The 20717-nt window shown below is 45.6% G+C and overlaps 1 protein-coding gene across 1 annotated transcript in view; it reads left to right on the forward strand.

Annotated features, from left to right (window-relative positions):
- The first annotated feature begins 719 nt into the window (after nt 1–719).
- The window catches only part of COX10 (cytochrome c oxidase assembly factor heme A:farnesyltransferase COX10), a 108470-nt gene continuing 88472 nt past the window's right edge, over nt 720–20717 (forward strand). The window contains exons 1-3 of the mRNA XM_068977994.1: nt 720–822; nt 5438–5571; nt 7311–7632. Coding sequence (XP_068834095.1) covers nt 780–822; nt 5438–5571; nt 7311–7632 — 499 coding nt within the window. The 5' untranslated portion in view covers nt 720–779. The remainder of the gene's footprint in view (nt 823–5437; nt 5572–7310; nt 7633–20717) is intronic.

The raw sequence follows: 20717 nt of genomic DNA on the forward strand, positions 1-20717 counted from the left end.
GCAGGCTTCTGGCTGGCTATCTACTGCACAGACATCTTTTAATTCTCTCAACCATCTTAAAGAATATATACTATTAGGATCTGCGTCGTGCAGCGACAAAGCCGAGGTTCAGGGGACTTGGGCCATTTGTTTAACAGGTCAGAAGGCCAGAAGGTGCAGCCAGGGATACAGAGGTCACTCCAGAGCCCGAAATCTTAAAACTCTGCACGCACCTTCCTCATCCCGGGATGCTCAGACGATTCCTCAGGGTGGCTCGGGGTCCAGGAGCCCGAGTTCATCGTTTCCCGCCTTAACGGCGACTATGGTAACGCTGTAACTGAGGATGCGGGAAGATGGAGGCACCGTCCCCAGAACCATTTCCTCCTGGCAGTCCAGAAGGACCAGGAGGTAACCGCAAGCGGCCCGCGAGCAGCCCCTGGCCGGCCCAGCCCAGCCTAGCACCAGGCCCCTCGGGTCCCGCCAGGGATGCCGGCCTCGGGGCAGGAAGCGGGGGCTCATCGTCACGCGCAGCCTTTCCTCGGAAGCCTCTGCCACCCTCGGGTACCTCGCGTTCCCGAGAAAGCACCTCAGACCCCGGCCCCTCTGCCCCGGGGCCACTCTGCCCTGCGGTCTCCCTAACCCCAGCCGCAGCTCTTCGCTTCCGCCTCGCGCCTGCCGGAAGTGACGAACCGGACGCGTCGCTCTTCCCACGGGGGGGCGGGGAAGGAAGATGGCGGCGCCCAGCAACCGGTGAGGAGAGAGGACACGGGGCTCCCAGGGGGCGGCTGGACTCTTGCGTGATGGCCGCATCCCCGCACACTCTCTCCTCACGCCTCCTGACAGGTACTGCACACCACCTCGGGCACGGATTTGGGGGAATTCTCTTCTCGTTGCCACGTGCTACACCGTGGTTCCGCCTGTCTGCAACCTTGGGAGCCCTTGGCGAGGTCGGCTGGGGCATCGGTGAGGGAAGTGACCTACGGGGCTGCCTGATGTGAAGGGGCCTCGGAGCTAGGGCCTAGTCTTGCATTGGGGTTCCGGTGGTCCGCACACCGCGTCCATCTCCTAGCCCCCGGAGGTGGGTAGGGGACGCGATGTCTGGTGCTTCTTTCAGTTTTCAGAGGCTGGAGGCTCAGGAGAGAGGAACCTGGGGGCTCCCCGAGCCTCTTGGCTTCTCAGGGCCTTAGGTTCTAGCGATGTGTAAGTTACTCCTACGTTGCACTTGTAAGAACCTGGCAAATGGTTAGCTTCCCCGCCGCCCCCCGCCCCCAACCCGGAAGCCTTGTTCCAATATAAAGGGTCATGATGACAATAATAAAGACGGTGACCACCTCGGACTGCGGGCCATAACCATCTCCCGCTCCCCAGGCTTTTGTCTTTCTACCATTATCGTGGTCCCTGATATAATCCCACCAGGCCCACCTGTCACAGTTACATGTTTAGTGTAGATGTGCTTTCTTGCCCTTTGGCTGGGTCTCAGCTCCAATGTTTCCTGTTAAGAGAGGCTTGAGCACACTATCTAGGTAGAACCCCTGGCCCTCAGTTATCTCATCACCCTCTTTCCTTCAGTATGGTTAGAACAGCCTTTGATTGCTTACTTATAACCGATTTACTGTGTGTTTCTCCCAACTGCAAGATTGAATCTTGTAAAGGCTGGGATGGTTTCTCTCTGGTTCATCTCTGTGTCCCCAGTGCCCGAAACAATACCTGGTGTGCACTGTTGGTGCTGAGTAATTATTTATGAATGAATGAAATTTGTCCTGATGGAGACATTAAGGTGGAGGTTGGGCATTGTTTTGTCCCAGTAGTTTAGGGTGATAACTGATGTGTGAGAAATGTGTCACTGGTTGTCCATATTCAAGATGGACTCCGTTTGGAAATCCCAGAAACTTTTTTTATTGGCTCAGCCACAGGACTTGTGAAGTCTTAGTTGCCCAACCAGGGATCAAACTCAGGCCCATGTCAGTAAAAGATTGGAGTCCTAAACACTGGACCTTCAATGGACTTCCCATCTGGCAATATTGATCACAATTACTCTGAAATTCCTTTCTCTTCTTTTCTCCTAATATTGTTATTCTGTGTGTCTCTTTTGGCTGTGTGATCTCAGGGCATATCAACTTTATTTTCTGGAATTGAGTTTACTCCTCTATAAACTGAGGCTGTTCAGCTAGATGATCTCAAAGGTCTCTTCTGGTTCAAAGGGCACGAGGAGGGTGAGAAGTTGGAGTGTGTATAGATGATGAAAACAAGATTGGCCGAGACTTGAGCATTGTTGAACCTGGGGGATCAGTCATGGGGGCTCATTGGATTCTTCTGCTGTTGCATATGATTGGAATTTTCCACGATGAAACATTTTATTTGAAGGGTCTGTGGTTCTTTTTGAATTTGTTACCTTCTCCCATCCCTGACTGTGAGTGTTCGATTCTGACCTGAGACACTCATTCTCAGAGAGCTCATCCTTAGTGCTGGAATTATCTGCTCTGTAGGGAGGTTTTTTCCAGCATGCATTGCTCAAGATGGGGTTCTTTTCTGCTTTCATTTCTGTATTTTCAGCTTCCTATAGCACAGATCTACCTCACTACTCAGAATTCCCCAGTTCAGGAAGTGGGCTGCTTATGGTTCAAACGGTTTGTTGCTGGATCTGTCTTTTTTGATGCTGGTATGGGAGGAATAGCCAAGACAGCTTGGCTTCCTGAAGGTATGAACCAAAAGATCTGCTCTTAAGTGGCCTGTGCAGCCTGCCGTGGTACACTGGGAGGATCTACTCCTGGCGCTTGGTAGGGAAGCAGCACAGTGGGAAGCGGGCCGAAAGGGACACTGGGACTGTATCAGGTGTCTCCATGCCCTCCTGGGTTTGGTCATGCCCGACTGTTCTTCAAAAGCTTAACAGTGTTTTATAGCCGTTGAAAACTTTCAGAACCTTTCCATTTCATATCCACACACTTCATTTTTAAAGCCCTACAATCCTGACTCAGTGTTGATGGTGAATAATGGATGTGATCATTTGTGTCCTGATTTTTAATGCATTTGTTATAAGCCATGTGTACCTTCAAACCTATATTTCTTTACACAGGGCCAAAATGTCTTTAAATTTCTGGACACTGATTGTTTTGACTAAATGAAGTATTTTCGTCATTTAAAAGTGCTGTTTCCAAGCTGGTTTTGTTTCCATAAAGTCTCATTTGTAATCCACATAATCTTGAGAGATATTTTCCAAGATGGTTCTTTTCCTCCCAGGAACATACATTTCTCACTGGACCAGTGGATCTCACAACTGGTTTTGAAATTAAGGTGTAGAACGATAAAACTTGGTGTCTTCTTGACATAACCTATTAATATTGAAATCCTGTTATCCCAGAGAACAATGTCAAGGCAAGAAAGGAAAAATACATACCATTAAAAAAAAAGATAGACTATCAGAGGACTAAATTCAAAGGAAATTTCAATCAGTGGACTGATTTCAACACTACCATTCCTTTCTATATACATATACAGACACCACATATTCATGGATGTGGAAAATAAGCATGTCGTATTTACCTGAGGGCCGAGGATATGATTTCAGTGAAGAGGGGACTTATCTCCAGTCTAAAATAATTGCCGTGGTTACCATGGGGTGGTGATAGCTCTCCTTCCCCCTGTCCAGGTGAGCGATGTGGGCAACCGAGTCATCAGCCCTCATCTCATTCTTATATGGAGGAGACAGTCTGCTAGCTGTTGTAGCAGAGGTCAGGATGGAGTCCCCGCTTTCAATGAACTAAAACAAAAAAAAATGATGTAGAAACAATCTGCATTAAGAAGTGCTACAAAAACGAGTATGAAATGCTAGACTGCTTGAAAGAAACTTCGACATTTGACAGGCAGGGTGGAAACAGGACGCTGCAAGCAAGGAGACACATAAACAAAGATGGGCAAACTGAAATCGTGGGGCAGGACGGTGAGTCACATGTACGTGATTGGGCAGATGATGTGTATTCTAGGCTTCAGAAGGAAACCATCTGGCTCTGTGGGACTGGGATTGGAGAGGAAAGGCGTTAACCAAAGTCAGGACAAGTGGTTTGCATCCCACAACTCTACGGTATCCAGGTGTGAGATAATAAGGGTCTGTGTCTCAGCGGCAGGGAAAGAAGTGGACAGATTTGACCAGTGTTTCCGAGTTGACTGGAGCTGATGGTTATTAGGTGATGAAGGAAGAGTTCAGGGTGGTCTTGGAATCTCACGTAGGCAATGGTTTTATCTGCAGTAGAGGACAGAGTAGAGATAAGGGTGAGACTAAAGTATTCTGAGAGACATTACAAGCCATCCACGTGGAGATCCTCAGCAGATGGAAACAGGCATAGCAACTCTAGAAATGGCTTGGAGATTAAAAATTACCTTAGGGTTTCAGGAATGGAGAATTGATGGGTGGATGAGAACCGGGAGTCGTTAGGGTCATGGAAGCCACAGGAAAAAAGACTTAAAAGAAGGGGGTGGGGGGGGGGGCAATGTCTGTGCTGTGCTCCTGTCGGAAGCTTTCCCAGGATGAGACTTTACACAGAAGCATTGGGTTTGTTGCCATTTGAGAGAAGGTTTAGAGACAAATGACTAAAAGCCACATTTGGATACACCGAAAATAGCTTCTTCCTAACTAGCTTGATAGAGTCATACTTTAGTGAGAGCAATTTCCTCTGTCTTTTAGTTGGCTTACCCGATAACGGCCAAAATATTAATCTGAAATTTATTTTCCGGTTTACTCTTATTTCTTGGAGGAGGAAATGGCAACCCGCTCCAGTATTCTTGCTTGGAGAATCCCATGGACAGAGAAGCCTGGTGGGTTACAGTCCATGGGGTCGCAAAGAGTCGGACACGACTGAGCGACTTCACTTACTTTAAGGTTATTTATTGAGAAAAATTGGGCTTCTCATTTTATCCTCTTTAGAAAGTGACCAAGCTGATTGTTTTACATTTGATTCTCTAAGAGATTGATGGTTTGGTCATTTCAACCTTTGATGTAATAAAAGCATAATTATCCTGAGGGCTTCCCTGCTGGCTCACAGTGAAGAATCTACCTGCAATGCAGGAGAGCCAGGTTTAATCCCTGGGTCAGAAAGATCCCCTAGAGAAGAGAATGGCTACCCACCCCAGTATTCTTGCCTGGAGAATCCCTTGGACAGAGGAGCTTGGCAGGCTACAGTTCATGGGGTTGCAAAGAGTTGGACACGACTGAGTGACTAACACTTTCACTTTTAATGATCCTGAGATGAACAAGTTCCCTAACTCTGCTGGAGAATTATACTCGGACAGTGAGCAGGGCCGATCAATAACCATTCATTCACGAGTCTGGATCAGATCATTTCAGAGTTCAGACCCATCACACATGCACTGCCCACCGTGGTGCTGGCTCTGCTTCTGGGTAGGTCCAGTCATCGCTTGGTGAGATATAATGGCCGTTTTAATTTTTTTCCTCTTTCTTTGATAGGCTGGGGAGGAGGATGCATCTGGTATCTAGAAAGAAGAGCCATGCGAGAGTCACCTCGTAGATTCCTGCATCTTCTCAAGAACGTCAATCAGCAGTGGGTCACATTTCAACACGTTAACTTCCTCCGGCGCATGGTAGGTTCAGAAGACCATGCTCACTGGGCTCTCTGCCTTTACTTTCCCTGTTCAAGGGGATTTTAGAAATTCCTGTTGTCAGAAGAGCTGCAACAAGTACTCTTTGAAAAAGACTTTTATTTCCTGCCCTCTTAAGTTTTTCCACAATGTTAATCCCTTGTTTTGATTATGCTTAACTGAAACCAGAGTAACTCTGATGTCTTAAGTTTTAAAGTATGATCTCGACCTTATTGATTAAGTCTGGAGAAAGATGGAAAGATGCTTGCATGTTTTGAGTAGGCCACAGTTAGGAAAAGCTGAACTGTTATAATTCATCTTTTTAAATTCTTTAAAGTTCTGTGAATACATCAGTAATACAGAAATAATTGCCTCAAAAGTAGGTCCTCCCTGTTATTTTACATCAGCAGTGAGATTCAAACATGCACTTCTGAACAGATTCAAACAAATTGAGTTGTGATTTTCTGGGCATTTTACAGTGGGCGTTCATAGTATAGCTCAATCTGTTTGTAGACCTTGGACCAGGTTGACTCTGTGTTGTCGTCAGCATGTAACTTAACATTTGCCACTTTCTCAAATCATGAAGTATCGTAGAATGAAGAAGCCACAGCTAAAAACTCATAATTTCTGTGCAAGCATGAAAGAATAGCAAATTCATAATCTGAAGTCCTATTTGACATTTCTCTAATCTTTTTTTTTTAACCTTACAAAGTCCATTTTATCTTTTAAAATCTTTTAACTTAATAAAACTCATTTTGATGAGAGATTTTAGTTTCCAATAATAATCAGACTTGTAAAGTTGAGGATGGAGGATAATGGATATTTAGAAGAGAAACTCAAATACATAGGATGCTTTTTATATGTAAACAGAACTCTGAATTCATTCCTGAGTTTGTAACTCCTTCCTCAGACAAGTGTATGTAATTTCAAGCCTTAGCGATGTAATTGGAAAAAGTCACTTAGGTCGTTATCAGGAAAGGGCTTCAGTTCTAGGAGCATCTGTAACTAACTAGTTTTATATTCTTGGCTCTGTCAGATTGTTTCCAAGCCTTGGTTTCCTCATTTGAAAGTTAAAGTAAGAGATACTAGTAACGATCTGTCTTCTTTCACAATTTTTGAGAAGACTGAATGAGATATGTCTCCTATAAAGGATATATGTTGTTTAAAACTGTAAAGTGCCTCATGGATGTTAGCCACAGTTACTCCTTTTTGCTAGTAAGTAACAGAGGTTGTCTGAGTCTTCAGCCCAATTCTGTCCACACACCCACTGCCCTGATGGTACTGAGCCCTGGGTTGTGGTCCCCTTGGAGCCTCTCTGCACTGCTGGCTGGGCAACAAGGAAAGTCAGCAGGTTGACTTGGGCTCTTGAGTCTAGAAAACTTTTGCACTGTATTTGGAATGTTAAACCTGCAACTTCTGAGTCTTATGTCAGGGGAAATCCTGGGGGAGATGAATAAGAAATCAATTTATCTTTCTTTCTGGGAACTTAAACCCGTAGGATTTTTTCTAAGTCATAGAATCTGAAAACCAGTTAATTGTCTTCTCCATATCTTAGTCGAGTGACCTCCATGTAACACACTCTAATAGGAGTTATTTCAGCGAATATTTATAGAGGTGCAGGAAAATCTTTTAAGTACTGTAGAAGTCGGACTGATGTAAAGTGTTACTGAACAACCACTTAAGAGCATTTTGGGCCGCAGTTTGCTAAGTTATGTGTACCTTTTTTTTTTTTTTCAATTCAGTATGTCACACAACTAAACAGAAGCCTCAAGCAGCAAATAAAACCAAAGCCAGAACCAGCAGAATCTCCTTTCCTTGCAAAAACTTCTTTGGATGAGGCCAAAGCCGAAATATGCGAGATGAGACCTCTCGTACCCTCCAGCCTGTCTCTGTCCAGAAAGCCAAGTGAAAAAGCATTGATAGAACTAGAACCCACCTCAGTAACTGAGGGCTCCATAGCTCTGGGGAAAGAGACGAAAGAAGAGAAGCAGTGGAAAGAGATGAAGCTCCGTGCAGATGATTTGCCAGGAATTCTGGCCCGGCTGTCCAAAATCAAACTCACAGGTACTTTGGAATTTTTTTTGGTCTCGTCAGTCTTACTTGAAACTATTCTTTTAGTTAAACAAACTACTAAATTTATTACTGCCCCAAAGGAATATTTTAAACTGCAGGTCCCCTTTTAGTATTTTTCCTCTCTGCAACTTAACTGGGATTTGAAATCAAACTTTTGGTTTTGTTTATGCAGAATTATAAATAGTATTACCCTGAACATGTTGTGGGCTTCCTTGGTGGCTCAGTGGTAGAGAATGTGCCTGCCAGGGCAGGAAACCTGGGTTCAGTCCCTGGATGCAGTGGATCCCCTGGAGAAGGGAATGGCAGCCCAGTCCCAGCATTCTTGCCGGAGAATTCCTGTGGACAGAGGAGCCTGGTGGGCTACAGTTCATGGGGTCGCAAAAAGGTCAGGCACAACTGAGAGACTAAACAACAACAAAACACTGTGCTAGAAAGAGTCTCTCTTTCACTTGCAGTTAAACGGAATGTCTGTCCTGCTTGTTTCCTTGTCTGTTGTGTGTTTACACCTTCTGTCCTGTAAAGACGCAGTAAGAGAATGCATCCTGATTCAGTTCTGAAACCAAGAACGGCCACATTGCTGGGCTTGATGGGCTGTGAACCCACAGGCGCCGGGGCCCCCAGCTCACTGCTGTGGTTGCTTCTCATAGGGCCTCTGGGATGGTCCCACGTACCCAGGGATGTAGATTGCTTCTCTGCAAAGAGGTTTGGTACCAGATGTTTTTGCTGAAGCCTAGCAGACTGCACCAAATTTTATTGTATCTGCTTGGGTATTAACCCATGAGTCATGTCGTTCAGTTGTTACAGCCCCCCTGGGAGTCTGGCCGAGCTTTATTGTCACCTCATCTCATAGCTTAGCCTCAAAATGGCTTATTCTGTGCTAATCCTATTAGAAGGCATGTTCTGGCCCACCCTGCAGACAGAAGGCCTGGTCTCCCCTTTCCTTCTTGGATAAGAATGGTGGTGGTTCAGTCGCTGTCGTCTCTGACTCTTTGCGACCCCATGGACTACAGCTCACCAGGCTCCTCTGTCCATAGGGTTTCCCAGGCAGGAATACTGGAGTGGGTTGCCATTTCCCTTCTCCGGAGGATCTTCCTGATCCAGGGATCAAACCTGCGTCTCTTGCATTGCAGGTGATTCTTCACCGCCAGAGCCACCAGAGAAGCCCTTGGAGAGAATAAGGTGAAGAATACAGGTGGGGAATGGGTGGATGATATAGTAACACTACGTATTCTCCGAAGACAGAAAGTGGTCAGTAATATTACTGAGGCAGAATTGGGAAAGGAACAGATGAGACAGAGCATTTTCAGAGTAGAGAAAATCAGGGAAAAAGTAGTGGTTGTTTGTTTGTTTTTCAAGAGTTGAGCTTGAAATTCAGGGTAGAAGGAGGTAAGGAGATGAGTTCTTTCCTCAGCCACCAAACTCACTTTAAATCTTTTGAGGGGATGACAGACAGACACAGGAATTTGACAAACGAGCTGAGGAATCACAGTAAGACTTGCACAGGGTAACTAACAGTGAGCCTGATCACAGGTGCTATCTGTGTGTCTCACGATGGCTGAGCAGTCATCACATTCCTGCAGAAGTTATCTTGTGTCACTTACACAAGCAGTGTGCGAATCATGTGTTGACATGTTAAGAATGACCCCAGATACGATCGTAAGGATGTCACCTCCAAGATGAGACCACTCTGTCTGCAGGCGTCGGAAGCGAGTTCCCCCAGCAGCGGGACATCTTTCTCTGTGTGCACTGCAGTATCTCCATCCCGCCGGGCACGTTACTTCTCTTATCGCCCCGCTTCTGTCAGTAATACCAGCATTCTTCACTTCCCCCAGACAGGAAACCCTGGAGTCAGTCTTAATTCTTTGCTCTCTGTTGAGAGCGTCATCTCCAGTCTCACCTCCTTTGTTAGCCCTGCGAGGTTCTGCACCCCCTCTCTGCAAGCTGAGGTCCAGAGCTCCTGAGGCATTTGGTCCTAACTACCCTCTCTGTCCTGTCTTCCTGCCATACTGACCCTCCTTTTCTCATCTACTCATAACCCACTCAAGAGTACCTTCCCTTCATGGTGCCTCCTGCCTGGACTCTGCCCGAGTTTAAAGGAACATGGTAGCCTGGAATGATTAAGCTCCTCCCCAGAAACAGACTTTTTCCCTTTCCCCTGTCCCCCATTCCCACCCCTGTCCTAGCAGCTGGGTGTGTCTGTCCTCCCCACCATGCTCAGTCCTCCCGCCTCCTTGGAGACAGGTCTGCCCCCATATCCAGTCAGATCCTTTCAAGGGTTTTCCCTTAGTCCTGCTCTGGCCTGCTCTTGACAGTCAATAAAGAGCATCAGCGTTTCATCCATCATATGCATGAAAATATTTCTGTCACATTTTGCTTTTTCTGTTTATGATGTTTACTTGGTGATGTTTTGTTCCATTTTATTTTGCCCCATTGGAATTTTTAACGTTCATGTATTAAGTCTTACTAGTTCTTTCAATGCTTAGAAATATTTTCACCACCCTGAGGTTATAGAAGCCTTCACTTATGTTTTTTTCAGGCACTTCTATATTTTTACTGTGTTCTTTAAGGTTTGGGGACCATGTCGAAGGTATTTCACTGTAAGGTGTAGGGGTGATTAGAAAACTGGTGATAGCACTGTTGAGCGAGGCTTGCCTCTTTTTGTAAATAAAGTTTTATTGGAACATAGCCACAGCTGTTGGTTCTGTGCTCATGGCACACTACCTCGGCAGACTTGAGTCATTGCCTCAGAAAAGTCATGGCCTGGAAAGTGAGTGTAGTGACCTCTGGGCCAGAGTCCCTGCTCTCAAGTCATTGCTCTTACTAATTCAATGACCTTGAGCAAGTTCCATATGTCTGTCCCTCAGTTTACCCATCTGTAAAGTGGGATTAGTAATGATAACTTACTTCCTAGGGGTGTACTGAGTGTTAAATAGAATGACGTCTGGAAACTGCATAGAAGCGACCATGTTAAAACCTATACACTCGTTTCTTAAATAAAAAATAAATTCATCACCTGGGTGATGTAACTTGCAGGCCCTTGAGTTTGCTGCCCTGCCTTTCGAGAACTTCCAGCCCTCTGCTTGGAAGACTGGATGAATGATTGTGTTGAGACTTAAGAATGGCAATACTTCTGAAGGGAGGAGAACCAGGTGTGAGGGGAGGGCAGTACTGGACACACAGAATTGGAGTTGCCCAGGCAGCGCTAGCTGTGAAGGATGGGACCCCCGGGCTGGAAGAGCATGGGGTTGACTTGGAGCCATGGTGGTGAGCAGGTCAGGTGTAAAGTGGCCAGAGCAGAAAGCCAAGGACAAGACTTGGGGCCAGTCTGCTTTTAAGGACGGGGCAGAACGTGTAATGGGGCCTGCAAGGGAGTATGTGGTCAGAGGAAGGGAAACAGGAGAGGGCTTCATCACGGAAAGGGCCCATAAAGGAAGTGACCAACACTTCAATGCTAGAGGCCTCCTAAGAAGCCTGGCCGTGGAGTTGTCTTATCTGGCAGTTAGGAAGTCAGCATTGAGGCTGCTAAATCAGGGACTAATTGTCAGTGTCTCTTCTTCTTAGAGTCTCAAATGAGGTGCTTTTACATATTTAATGTGGAATGATGTCTTAAAGTTTGTTTTCATAATGCTTAGTTCTTTGAGGGTTTATGGGAAAGGGTAATAGTTGGTTTAGGCTCAGTTTGGGGGGTCAGCGGGGAGCATCTTCCTTCCTTTCGTGTAAGCTGTTGTATTGCTTTTTCTGTTCGGTACCTTTAGAGTGTTGTGTATCCAAGCAGGGCTTCATCCTTAAAACATGGTCTGAAATCTCCAGCCATGACTAAATCGCTCTTTTAGTGGTGGTTGTGCTGTATGTAGAGTGTGCGTTGACTCATCAGTCTGCTGAGACGCACGCATGGCACATGTGTGTATTCCCATGGCGCTTCCTGGACACCAGCCCCAGGGATCAGATCCTGGAGCCCCAGGACCGGACCCAGAGCTCTGCACCTTGGCACGGGTGCAGATGATCGCATGCAGGTGTTCCTGGGCCACCCTTCGAGAGAGCGAGAGAGGTGCCACGCTGGCAGAGGGCCGGCCCGGACCCTCGTGGCCTGGCAGGCGTGGGTGGCTCGCCCCCTCCTTCCCGTGAGAGCCTGAGCAACCCTGGCCACGACTGGCATGGGAGCAGCTGTGGGCAGGGGGTGGGGGGCGAGGTCTGGACCACACAGGAGAGGTGTGCACGGGCGAGATGCACACGTGGGTCGGGGAGCAGCCTCCCCTGCAGCCACAGATGGAAAAGTCCCGGCAGTGAACGTCTCTCGTATCATTTTATATATTCCCTGCCCCCGGTTTCTGGATGAGCTAATTGAATTCAAGTCATTTCCTTCTGCTTATTCCATTTAAAGAGGCAACACCCTTCGAGTGACCCCAACTCTCTTATTTGACCTCTTGCCTCCCTATTTATTTTATGACTTGAATTCATACATGTCTTGGAGTCTGCAGGATTTTTTTTTTTTTTTTCAAGAAAATCCCTGGTGTTTATCAATTGGTTTCTTTTGGACTCTGTACATCTTGGGCAATTCATTTATAGCTCATGAGAGCCAAGGCAGAAATACCTGGGAGGCAGCGATCACTTTGATAGAACTTGTCTTTCGTCCTTCGCCTTCTTCGTGTATAGCTGTAACACACCAAGGATAATAAGCTGTAGACTAAGGAAGAGCCACGTAGTGGCCATGTGTCCCATTCATTTGTAGGACAGCAGAGTTGCAGCAGGATGGGGCTCTTTCATTTATACCAGGATCTGGGCCAAAGTCTGCAGGAGCTAATGCCGTTTAAAGATTTGTTTTTTTTCTATGAGAGGAAGTAAGACTGAGTTTATAAAGAAGTTATAGTGTGTCTCCCTTGAGTTTCTCTTGCCAGCCGAGCTATTTACAATATGTTTTTGGAGTTTGTTGCAAGGACCACACTGGGGTGAAGAAATTTTATTTGGATTAGGATCATAAGACACTTTGGTGACTCAACCAAGTTAACACTTAATATGGGTCAATAAAAAGCAGAAATTTTTTCCTGAATAATGTCTGTGCTGAAAAGCTGCAGCACGTTTTTTTCCTGAGACCAGAACACTAAAATAGTTTGTTTATTGAAGCCACTAGATTAGGCTGTTGACAGAACTGATGTGAACTGCAGCCTGGCAGTTTCTGGACTTCTTTCTCCAGAACCTAGAATGCTGCTTTTTATTAAAAGGAAAAAAAAAAACAAAAACCCAAGAATAGAGGATGCAGTTTTATTTTAGGTTGCTTAAAAAGGTCAACGTACTATAATTATCAGCTCTCAGATACCACATAAAACATTTTTCGCATTTACCTAAAAATATTGTTATAGTTTCTTAAATTTTAATATATATTTTGAAATAATTACCTTAATATTTGTATGCTTGATAAATGTTAAAGCAGTATTTTCATTACTGAGTTTTACTTTTAGAACAAATAGAAAATACAGAGAAGCCAAAATGGGAAGGATGGGACTCTTCTTATAATTCTAAATATAATCATCCAAGTGATACCTGTTTTGATGATTTTGGGGTATTCTAGAATGTTTTTCTGAGACTTCCCTGGTGGCTCAGGAGACCTGGGTTTGATCCCTGGGTCAGAAAGATCTCCTGGAGAAGGGAATAGCTACCCACTCCAGTATTCTTGCCTGGAGAATCAATCCCATGGACAGAGGAACCCGGCGGGCTACAGTCCATGGGGTCGCAAAGAGTCAGATACAATTGAACAACTAACACGCACACACAGAATGTTTTTCCATACATGCCATTCAGATACTTTTGCTTTTTAAACAAAAATAGGATCATGATGTAAATATTTTCTACAGTTAAAAAAAAAAACCTAATTCTGTGAATATCTTTTTGTGCCACTGTTTTTGGTGGCCTTTTCTTTTAACAAGTGGTGTTTTGTGAAGATACAAAAGCGCACGAGAACACCCCTCCCTGTGTGACGTGGCATCCCGGGGTGCCTCTTTGCGTTTTCAGCTCGAGGACGGAGACTCTCAGTCTGTTACTGGTAAAACATTCCTGTGGCCTGAAGGAGATGCAGAGGGAGCTACCAGCAAGGGAACCTCTACTCTAAAGAGGTTTTTCCAGTGTGGTTTTGAAACCACTGTGCCAGCGCCCTGCTCCGCAAGTCTGGTTTCTCTCATGGGCTGCCTCCACTCTCAGTACACAGGGTGTCTGTGCTCGGTGTTTTCTCCAGCGCCCCTGCCAGGCATACCCGCTGTGGAGGGCCGTGTGGGTGGGGGCCTGCCCGTCGGGTTGAGGTCCTCCGCATCGTCTCCACCTCGGCTTGGTGAGAATGACGTCAAGGAAGGCTCTGCATCCTCTCTGCTCCGGCCCCTTCTCTCTCCTTTCCAGGCGGCGCAGCTGCCCCAGCACAGTCCTGCTGTTGCATGACGTGGGTCCAGGACAGCACGGTTCACCCTGGCCTCTGCTCCTCACTCCTCACCCTCCACAGCAGCCAGAAAGACAGCGTCCCCTCAGATAGCCTTTATTCCCCTCCCAGGCAGCGTTAGTGGTAGAGAACCCCCCTGTCAGTGCAGGAGGCATAAGAGACTCGGGTTCAACCCCTGGGTTGGGAAGATCCCCTGGCAAAGGGCACAGCAACCCACTCCAGTGTCCTTGCTTGGGGAATCCCATGGACAGAGGAGCCCGCCGGCCTACAGCCATAGGGTCACAAGGAGTCGGACACACCTGAAGCAACCCAGCACACACACACATCCATTTTCTCACCACTTGGTAATTTTCTGCTACTCAAATAGTGAAAGGCACAAGTCATCCCTCAGCATCTGTCTTCAGTTTCATCTCATCTGCACTGTATTTAACAAACATTTCTTGAGGGTTTTAGTATCCACTCTACCTAATTTATTGCTGATGTAGGTTTTTCTCTAATTTTCATTTTTATTCCATCATTTCAGTTGGTTTCTGGTGGGAGTGGGCCATGTAGATGCTTCAGCCAGTGTTCCAAGTTAGATGAAAACTATTTTTATCTGGGCTATTCTGTCTTCTGATGATGTCACTGCTTTAAATACAGTTTGAGATTAATTCTTTCCCAGCTGAGCTACCAGAGAAAGAACCCAAGATTAATTGGATTGATTTTTAAGTATGAGATGGGTGGTAGATGCTAGAGGAATGCAGAGCTAAATTTCATGAGGATGATAATCATTCTCAAAAATGCATTGACAACTTTATGAAGAGAAGGAGAAAAAGCTATGAGTTGAGAATGGGCTCAGCTGCATGTAACTGAAAACTTGAAGAACAGTAACTTAAGCAGATGAAGGGTTTATAAACTCTCTCGTATCAAGGAGTCTGAGATTAGGAGTCAAGAGCTAGTGCTTAGGGATTTTGTTAACATAGTTGGCCCCTGCTCATTGCTCTGTTCTCATTAGCTTCTGGCTTTTGTCCTCAAGACCACAAGGTGGCTGCCACTCCCCCATCATCATGTTGTATTCCAGCAGAAAGAATGAAGAAAGGGGATGATGTGGAAAGGCAGAAACCTCCTTAACAAGACTTGGCCTTTTTAGGGAATTTGCTGGTGGCCCAATGGCTAGGATTCTGTGCTTTCACTGCCAAGGGTGCGGGTTCAGTCCCTGGTCCAGGAATTAAGATCGAGCAAGCCGGGACAGGCTTTTTACTTGGGAGGGGAAGGTTTTGATAGGAATATCTCCTTACATTTCATTGGCCAGGGCTGTACAGCAAGCATGGCTAAAAGGGACGGGGTAAAGAATACCTCTATCATTTAAAAAAAAACCAGAGCATCTAAGTCCAGCCTGGTCAGTGCTGTGTGCAGCCAGCTTCCCGATGTCCTCACAGTGCCCACAAGGCTGTCTTTTTATGCAGCACGTCCCCTCCCAGGAAGAGGATGCGGGCTGCCCTGGTTTCCACCCCCTGGTTTTCAAAGACAGTAGAACCGCACCTCTGGATCTGCTGTGGGACCACACAACACATGCGCTTCCTGTGCAGCGTGTTTAAATAAAGCTGCTTTGCCACAGCGACATATACTTTCCCAGGGGTGGTTGTGGGTGTGCGGCCGACTGTCGGCAGTCTTCCCCTGCCGTCTTGATCATCAGGTACATGTCTGAGACTCCTCCTGTGTGCTGGGGAATTGTTCCCGCTGGACTGTGCCGTGGAGGAAGACCAGCTGGCCCAAGGCTACACTGAATAGTTCAGGTTGCTGGCGAAACTTCAGCAGAACAAAGAAGCGAGCCAGGCGGCCCCTCTTTCGCTCCTTTGTTATACTTAGAAGTCACTGAGGGCCTGTCATCCTGTTAAGTTGTCTTCTTTGCCCCAGATTCCATTATCCACCTGGAGAACTCCACTCCCTTTAATGGTTCTGAATCGCCAGGTGTGGTCCGAGTAACTTGGAGTGCTTGTTAAAATGCAGATTCCTGTGCCTCGTCTCCATAAACTCTTTCACACTAGGTCTGGGGTGGGGGCATAGGAATCTGTATTTTAACGAAGGGCCCTGGTTGGCAGGGTCCTCAGAACCTACTCTGAGAAACTATTATCCGAAGAACTCACTCAACACCCTCTCCACCACCTCGGCTTCATGCTCAGCAAACCACCTTGCTCCCCATTTCAAACAAAAATCGAGCTTTGGTTTTCATCAAGTGGGAACTCTTGGTTTATCTGGATTCTCACAGGTCATTGCCTTTTCTTCTCACTGCCTGTCTCTTCTCCCTGCCCCATTTCCTATGAGCAACCAGCCGCATCACTGTGCACCCGGGGCGTTCTCTCAGGTTCTGCACACAGTCAGGCCTCCCTGCTCCCTGGCGGCTGTATTAGCTACATCTCTGGAGGAGCCTGATAGATGGCTCCCCAGCCCTGCAGATGCCTGATTATCATTCTGGGGTGTCCTCAAGGGCCTAGTTTCTAGTTCAGAGTGAAGTACGATAGCATCTCACTTGCTAAGGTTAAGGAATGAGAAACTTAGCGAAGTGAATTTAAAAGGCTGCTACCGGGCTATCTCTTCAAGTCCTAAAAAGTTTTTGCACAGTAGCATTATTCTTTTTATATCTTAAGCAGGGGATGGTAAATTTGGAGGTTAAGAATGAAAAGAGGAGGGCTAACAGAGCAGTGTTCTGTTAAAACACAAGGCATGTTTTTTGATCTGTATTAACATGGGTGGTGCTCTCTTCAGAGGAGGTGGGCAGGCCGTCTGGTGCTCCCTTACGCCGTGGCCCTGTCACTGTTTCTTCTGCCTCTAGCACTCATACCTACCCCTCCTCCCCATTCCCAGGCCAGCTCCTCCTCATCCTTCATCTTCACGTTTGACCTCAGTTTGAGCAGGTGTCTAGGTCGGGAGCCCTTACCTGCTGCAGCGTCCGTGACTTCACCCTCTGACCTGCTTTCGCGCTGTGTTGTTGTGCCTGTTGGCTTGTCTGAATCTCCACCAGCCTGTGGTCACCACGAGGCAGGGACCACATCCATCTCCTTGGCTTGTGGCATTCCCAGGGCCTCACTCCTGCCCTATACATAATAGATACTCAAAAAATAGAAGCTTATGGGGGAAAAAAGCTGTAATGAACTCTCTTGCAAAAATTTGTAGAATTTAAAACAGCTTAGCTTTTAAGTACAAATAATCATTTTCCTGTGATGTAATAGCTGAATATTTTGTTGTTGTTTAGTCGCTAAGTTGTGTCCAATTCTCTGTGACCCCATTTACCGTGGCACACCAGCCTCCTGTGTCCTCCACCATCTCCCAGAGGTAGCTCAAATTCATGTCCACTGAGTTGGTGATGCCATCTAACCACCTCATCCTCTTGTCGCCCCCTTCTCCTCCTGCCCTCAATCTTTCCCAGCATCCGGGTCTTTTCCAATGAGTCGGCTCTTCGCTTCAGGTGGCCAAAGTATTGGAGCTTCAGCTTCAGCATCAGTCCTTCCGATGAATATTCAGTGGCAGCTGTAAAGTATTGTACCTGCAACAGGTGACCTTGGGCCACTGTGTTTCATATTTCTGTCTGCTTTTCGCCATGTCACCCTCACCTGTTGCCATTGATATGAAACTGAGAAAAATCTTCATTATTTTGGTAAAAACTGCTCAACTAATAGCTTCTTCTTGCCAAACTGATTTTTCAAAAGGACTGTTTTTACTTCTTAAATGCTTAATAAGCATCAGTTTTACGGAAACTTTTTTTAGTTAATTACAAAGATCATAAAGTGTTGGTTATTGAGTATACTGAGAAGAAATGTTTTTTTGTTGAAAAGGAAAACTAAAAATAGGATGAAAAAGTAGAAAAGCTTCGATAGTTCAAGGAAAAACTGTGATTGAAAAAACAGTCTTAGGGTCTCACTCAGTGTTGCCTAATTAACTTGGATGCAAACAGCTTTTCTGGATGTGTTTTTTTCTACAGACCTGATGGCTATTTCATTTCCTTCTTTGAATGCCGTGGATGCAAACCAAGTGCTTCCTGGGGAATTTCCTGGGGACTGAACTGAGTGCTTCATTTTTGTAATAGTGATGCTCAGTAAATTTGAAGTTAGGAGTTTCAGTTTGGTCCTGGATTTTTAAGACCACCACCTCTGGTCACCGAGTATGAAAAAAATAAAGAGGAAAACTGGAAGGCCCTGCAAGTTCCTAGTTTTGCAGCTGTGTTATTAAAAATCTCCATTAGAAGTCTTTATCTTTTAACCCGATGTGGTCACAGTTTGTAGTCAGTTACTCTCTGATTGATTGTGTTTAATGTAGCTGAGGAAAAAAGTACCCTGTCTCTCATCAATTGACTTTTCATCTGAACGAAACAATAAGCATAAGAATTACCACCTTCCTCCATACATGTGTGGGTAACAGAATTGTCAGAAGGTTCACGGAACGCAGCCAAGCTGTGAAGCCTACGAGACTCACTTAAATTAGAAATTGAGCCATTTGAAGCTTACGGTGTTAACAGAAACGAAAAGAGAGGAAGAAGTCATAAGTACAGCTATCAAGTAAAAAATACATGTTCGTTTGAAAATCAGAAAATACCTAATTCCCGCCTTTTAATTAAGTTGTATAGTTTTGAACTCTGAGATCCGTTAACGAAAACATTCCATTGCTTGGAGCCACCGGTGAACAAAGCCACACACAAATTCATTAACTGTCTGTTCTCTGGCTGCTTTGTACATAAAAGAGATTTAACGAAAATACACCTCAGGTCTATAGGATTTGGTTTATAATATTGCATAGTCCCTGCTCTCAAGGATAATGAGATATAATAGATCACAAGGATAATTTGAAATCTATAGAGAATCTCAAACTCTCATTTAGTCAGCGGTTTCCATCTTTCAAGCAAATCTTTTATCAGAGTTGATAATTATCTGAATTGATTTATTGGAGTTTTGTTTTTCACTCTAATTCTTTTTGGGGCCAGGGCTGAAAAACAGCGAGGCAGTAAAAGAGAGAGATGAAGCAGGATGTAGATGACCAATTTTTTAATATCATCTTTAGAGTTATTTTTAATGGATGATCTCAGAAAAGAGATAAAGTTCTTTTTAATGGATGATCTCAGAAGGAGCATGAGCACTTTCATTATGCTTGTACTCAGAGACCAGCAGTTCTCAAAGTATTGAGCCTTTATCCAAAAAAAAAAAAAAAAATCATTCTTGATTAAGCCACTGCTGCAAGAAAACCTCTTGTGTACTGGAAAAGGGAAAACCTTTCAGCAGTTGCTTGCTGCTCTGGAAGCAGACCATGAGCTGGAGCTGGGGCGCCAGGACCTGTGGAGCCATCCTCTGCAGGGATGGAGCCCCCTAGGTGCAGAAGCAGGGGCATGTGGCCAGTGGGTGGCGCGAGGGGAACTTCTCCCCTCCGTGTGGGCTCCCTGCTCGGGGACTTGTGTCTGTTCCCCTTAGGATCTCTGCTGCAGGAGCATCATGGCTTGTGTGCAAGGATGTCCTGAAAGCACAGCTGGCCTGCTGGTGGTGATGTGATCAGCTGGGTGGTGTGTATGTGTATGGTTTTGCTCAGGTGGCTCAGTGGTAAAGAACCTGCCTGCCAGTGCAGGAGAAGCAGGTTCGATCCCTGGGTCGGGAAGATCCCCTGGAGAAGAGAATAGCAAGCCACTCCAGTATTGCCTGGAGAATCCCATGGACAGAGGAGCCTGGTGGGCTACAGTCCATGGGGTCACAAAGTGTTGGACACAACCAACCAGCTGAGCACAGCTGGTCTTCCCTTCCTTCAGTGGAATTTTATTCTGCAAATGTCTTTCTTTCCAGGACTTGTTACAGTATAACCCGTATAGCAGAGAGCCATATGTCATGTGTAACTCACATGACCCTTGGTCAGGCTGCGGGTTGAGTTCACCGCCCTTGGCTGGCTCCTGGATCTCCATGTATAAAATTGAACATGCTACCCACCAGTGCTTGCCTTGCTGCTTACTTTAGAGCAGGCCTCTCCAAAGTTTGTTGGTTGTGTATTTTATCAGTAAAAAAATTTTAAGCGCATGTGTGTATATTTATAAAATATTTATGCTATTGTATATAAATGCCATATGTAACAAAAATGTATAATTATTACTTGCAAATAAAATTTATGTGCTCTCATCCCAGTGTATTATACTCATTTTATGATATGCAAAATATGTGTTTTAGAAGAAAGAGTTAAAAAGTGAAATATGAATGAAAGTTCTCATGTTTTCTTCCCATAACCCTGAAGTATCCACACACTGCTTTGAAGTGCAGTGTCTCTGGGGTTTAAATAAATGTAAAAGCACTTTGCCATTGCAGAGTGCTTCCCAAGTGTATGTTTTGTTTTTGTCATCATCATAGTTAGTCCACAGTTATTAAGGACTGCGCTGTGGTCCCTTCCCTGGATGTTATAAAACTGGGGCGCATGGAGCTTGTGTGGAGTGTTTTGTTGTTTGTCAACATTCCTTAAGGCACTGCTTTGAAATATTAAGTCTAAGCATAGTGGCTGGAAAAATAGATCATCTCGAACCACACTTTGACAGTTACCAAGAGCACCACTTTTTAGGCCCTTAGGACTTGCCAGCCACTGGCCTGAGTGCTCTTGTTATGGTAGAAACTAGTGCGTCTCTGAAAGGTGTCACTCGGTGTGGACAGGAGCGTGGAGG

The sequence above is a fragment of the Capricornis sumatraensis genome, chromosome 8 (assembly GCF_032405125.1).
Source record: "Capricornis sumatraensis isolate serow.1 chromosome 8, serow.2, whole genome shotgun sequence".
NCBI lineage: Eukaryota > Metazoa > Chordata > Mammalia > Artiodactyla > Bovidae > Capricornis > Capricornis sumatraensis.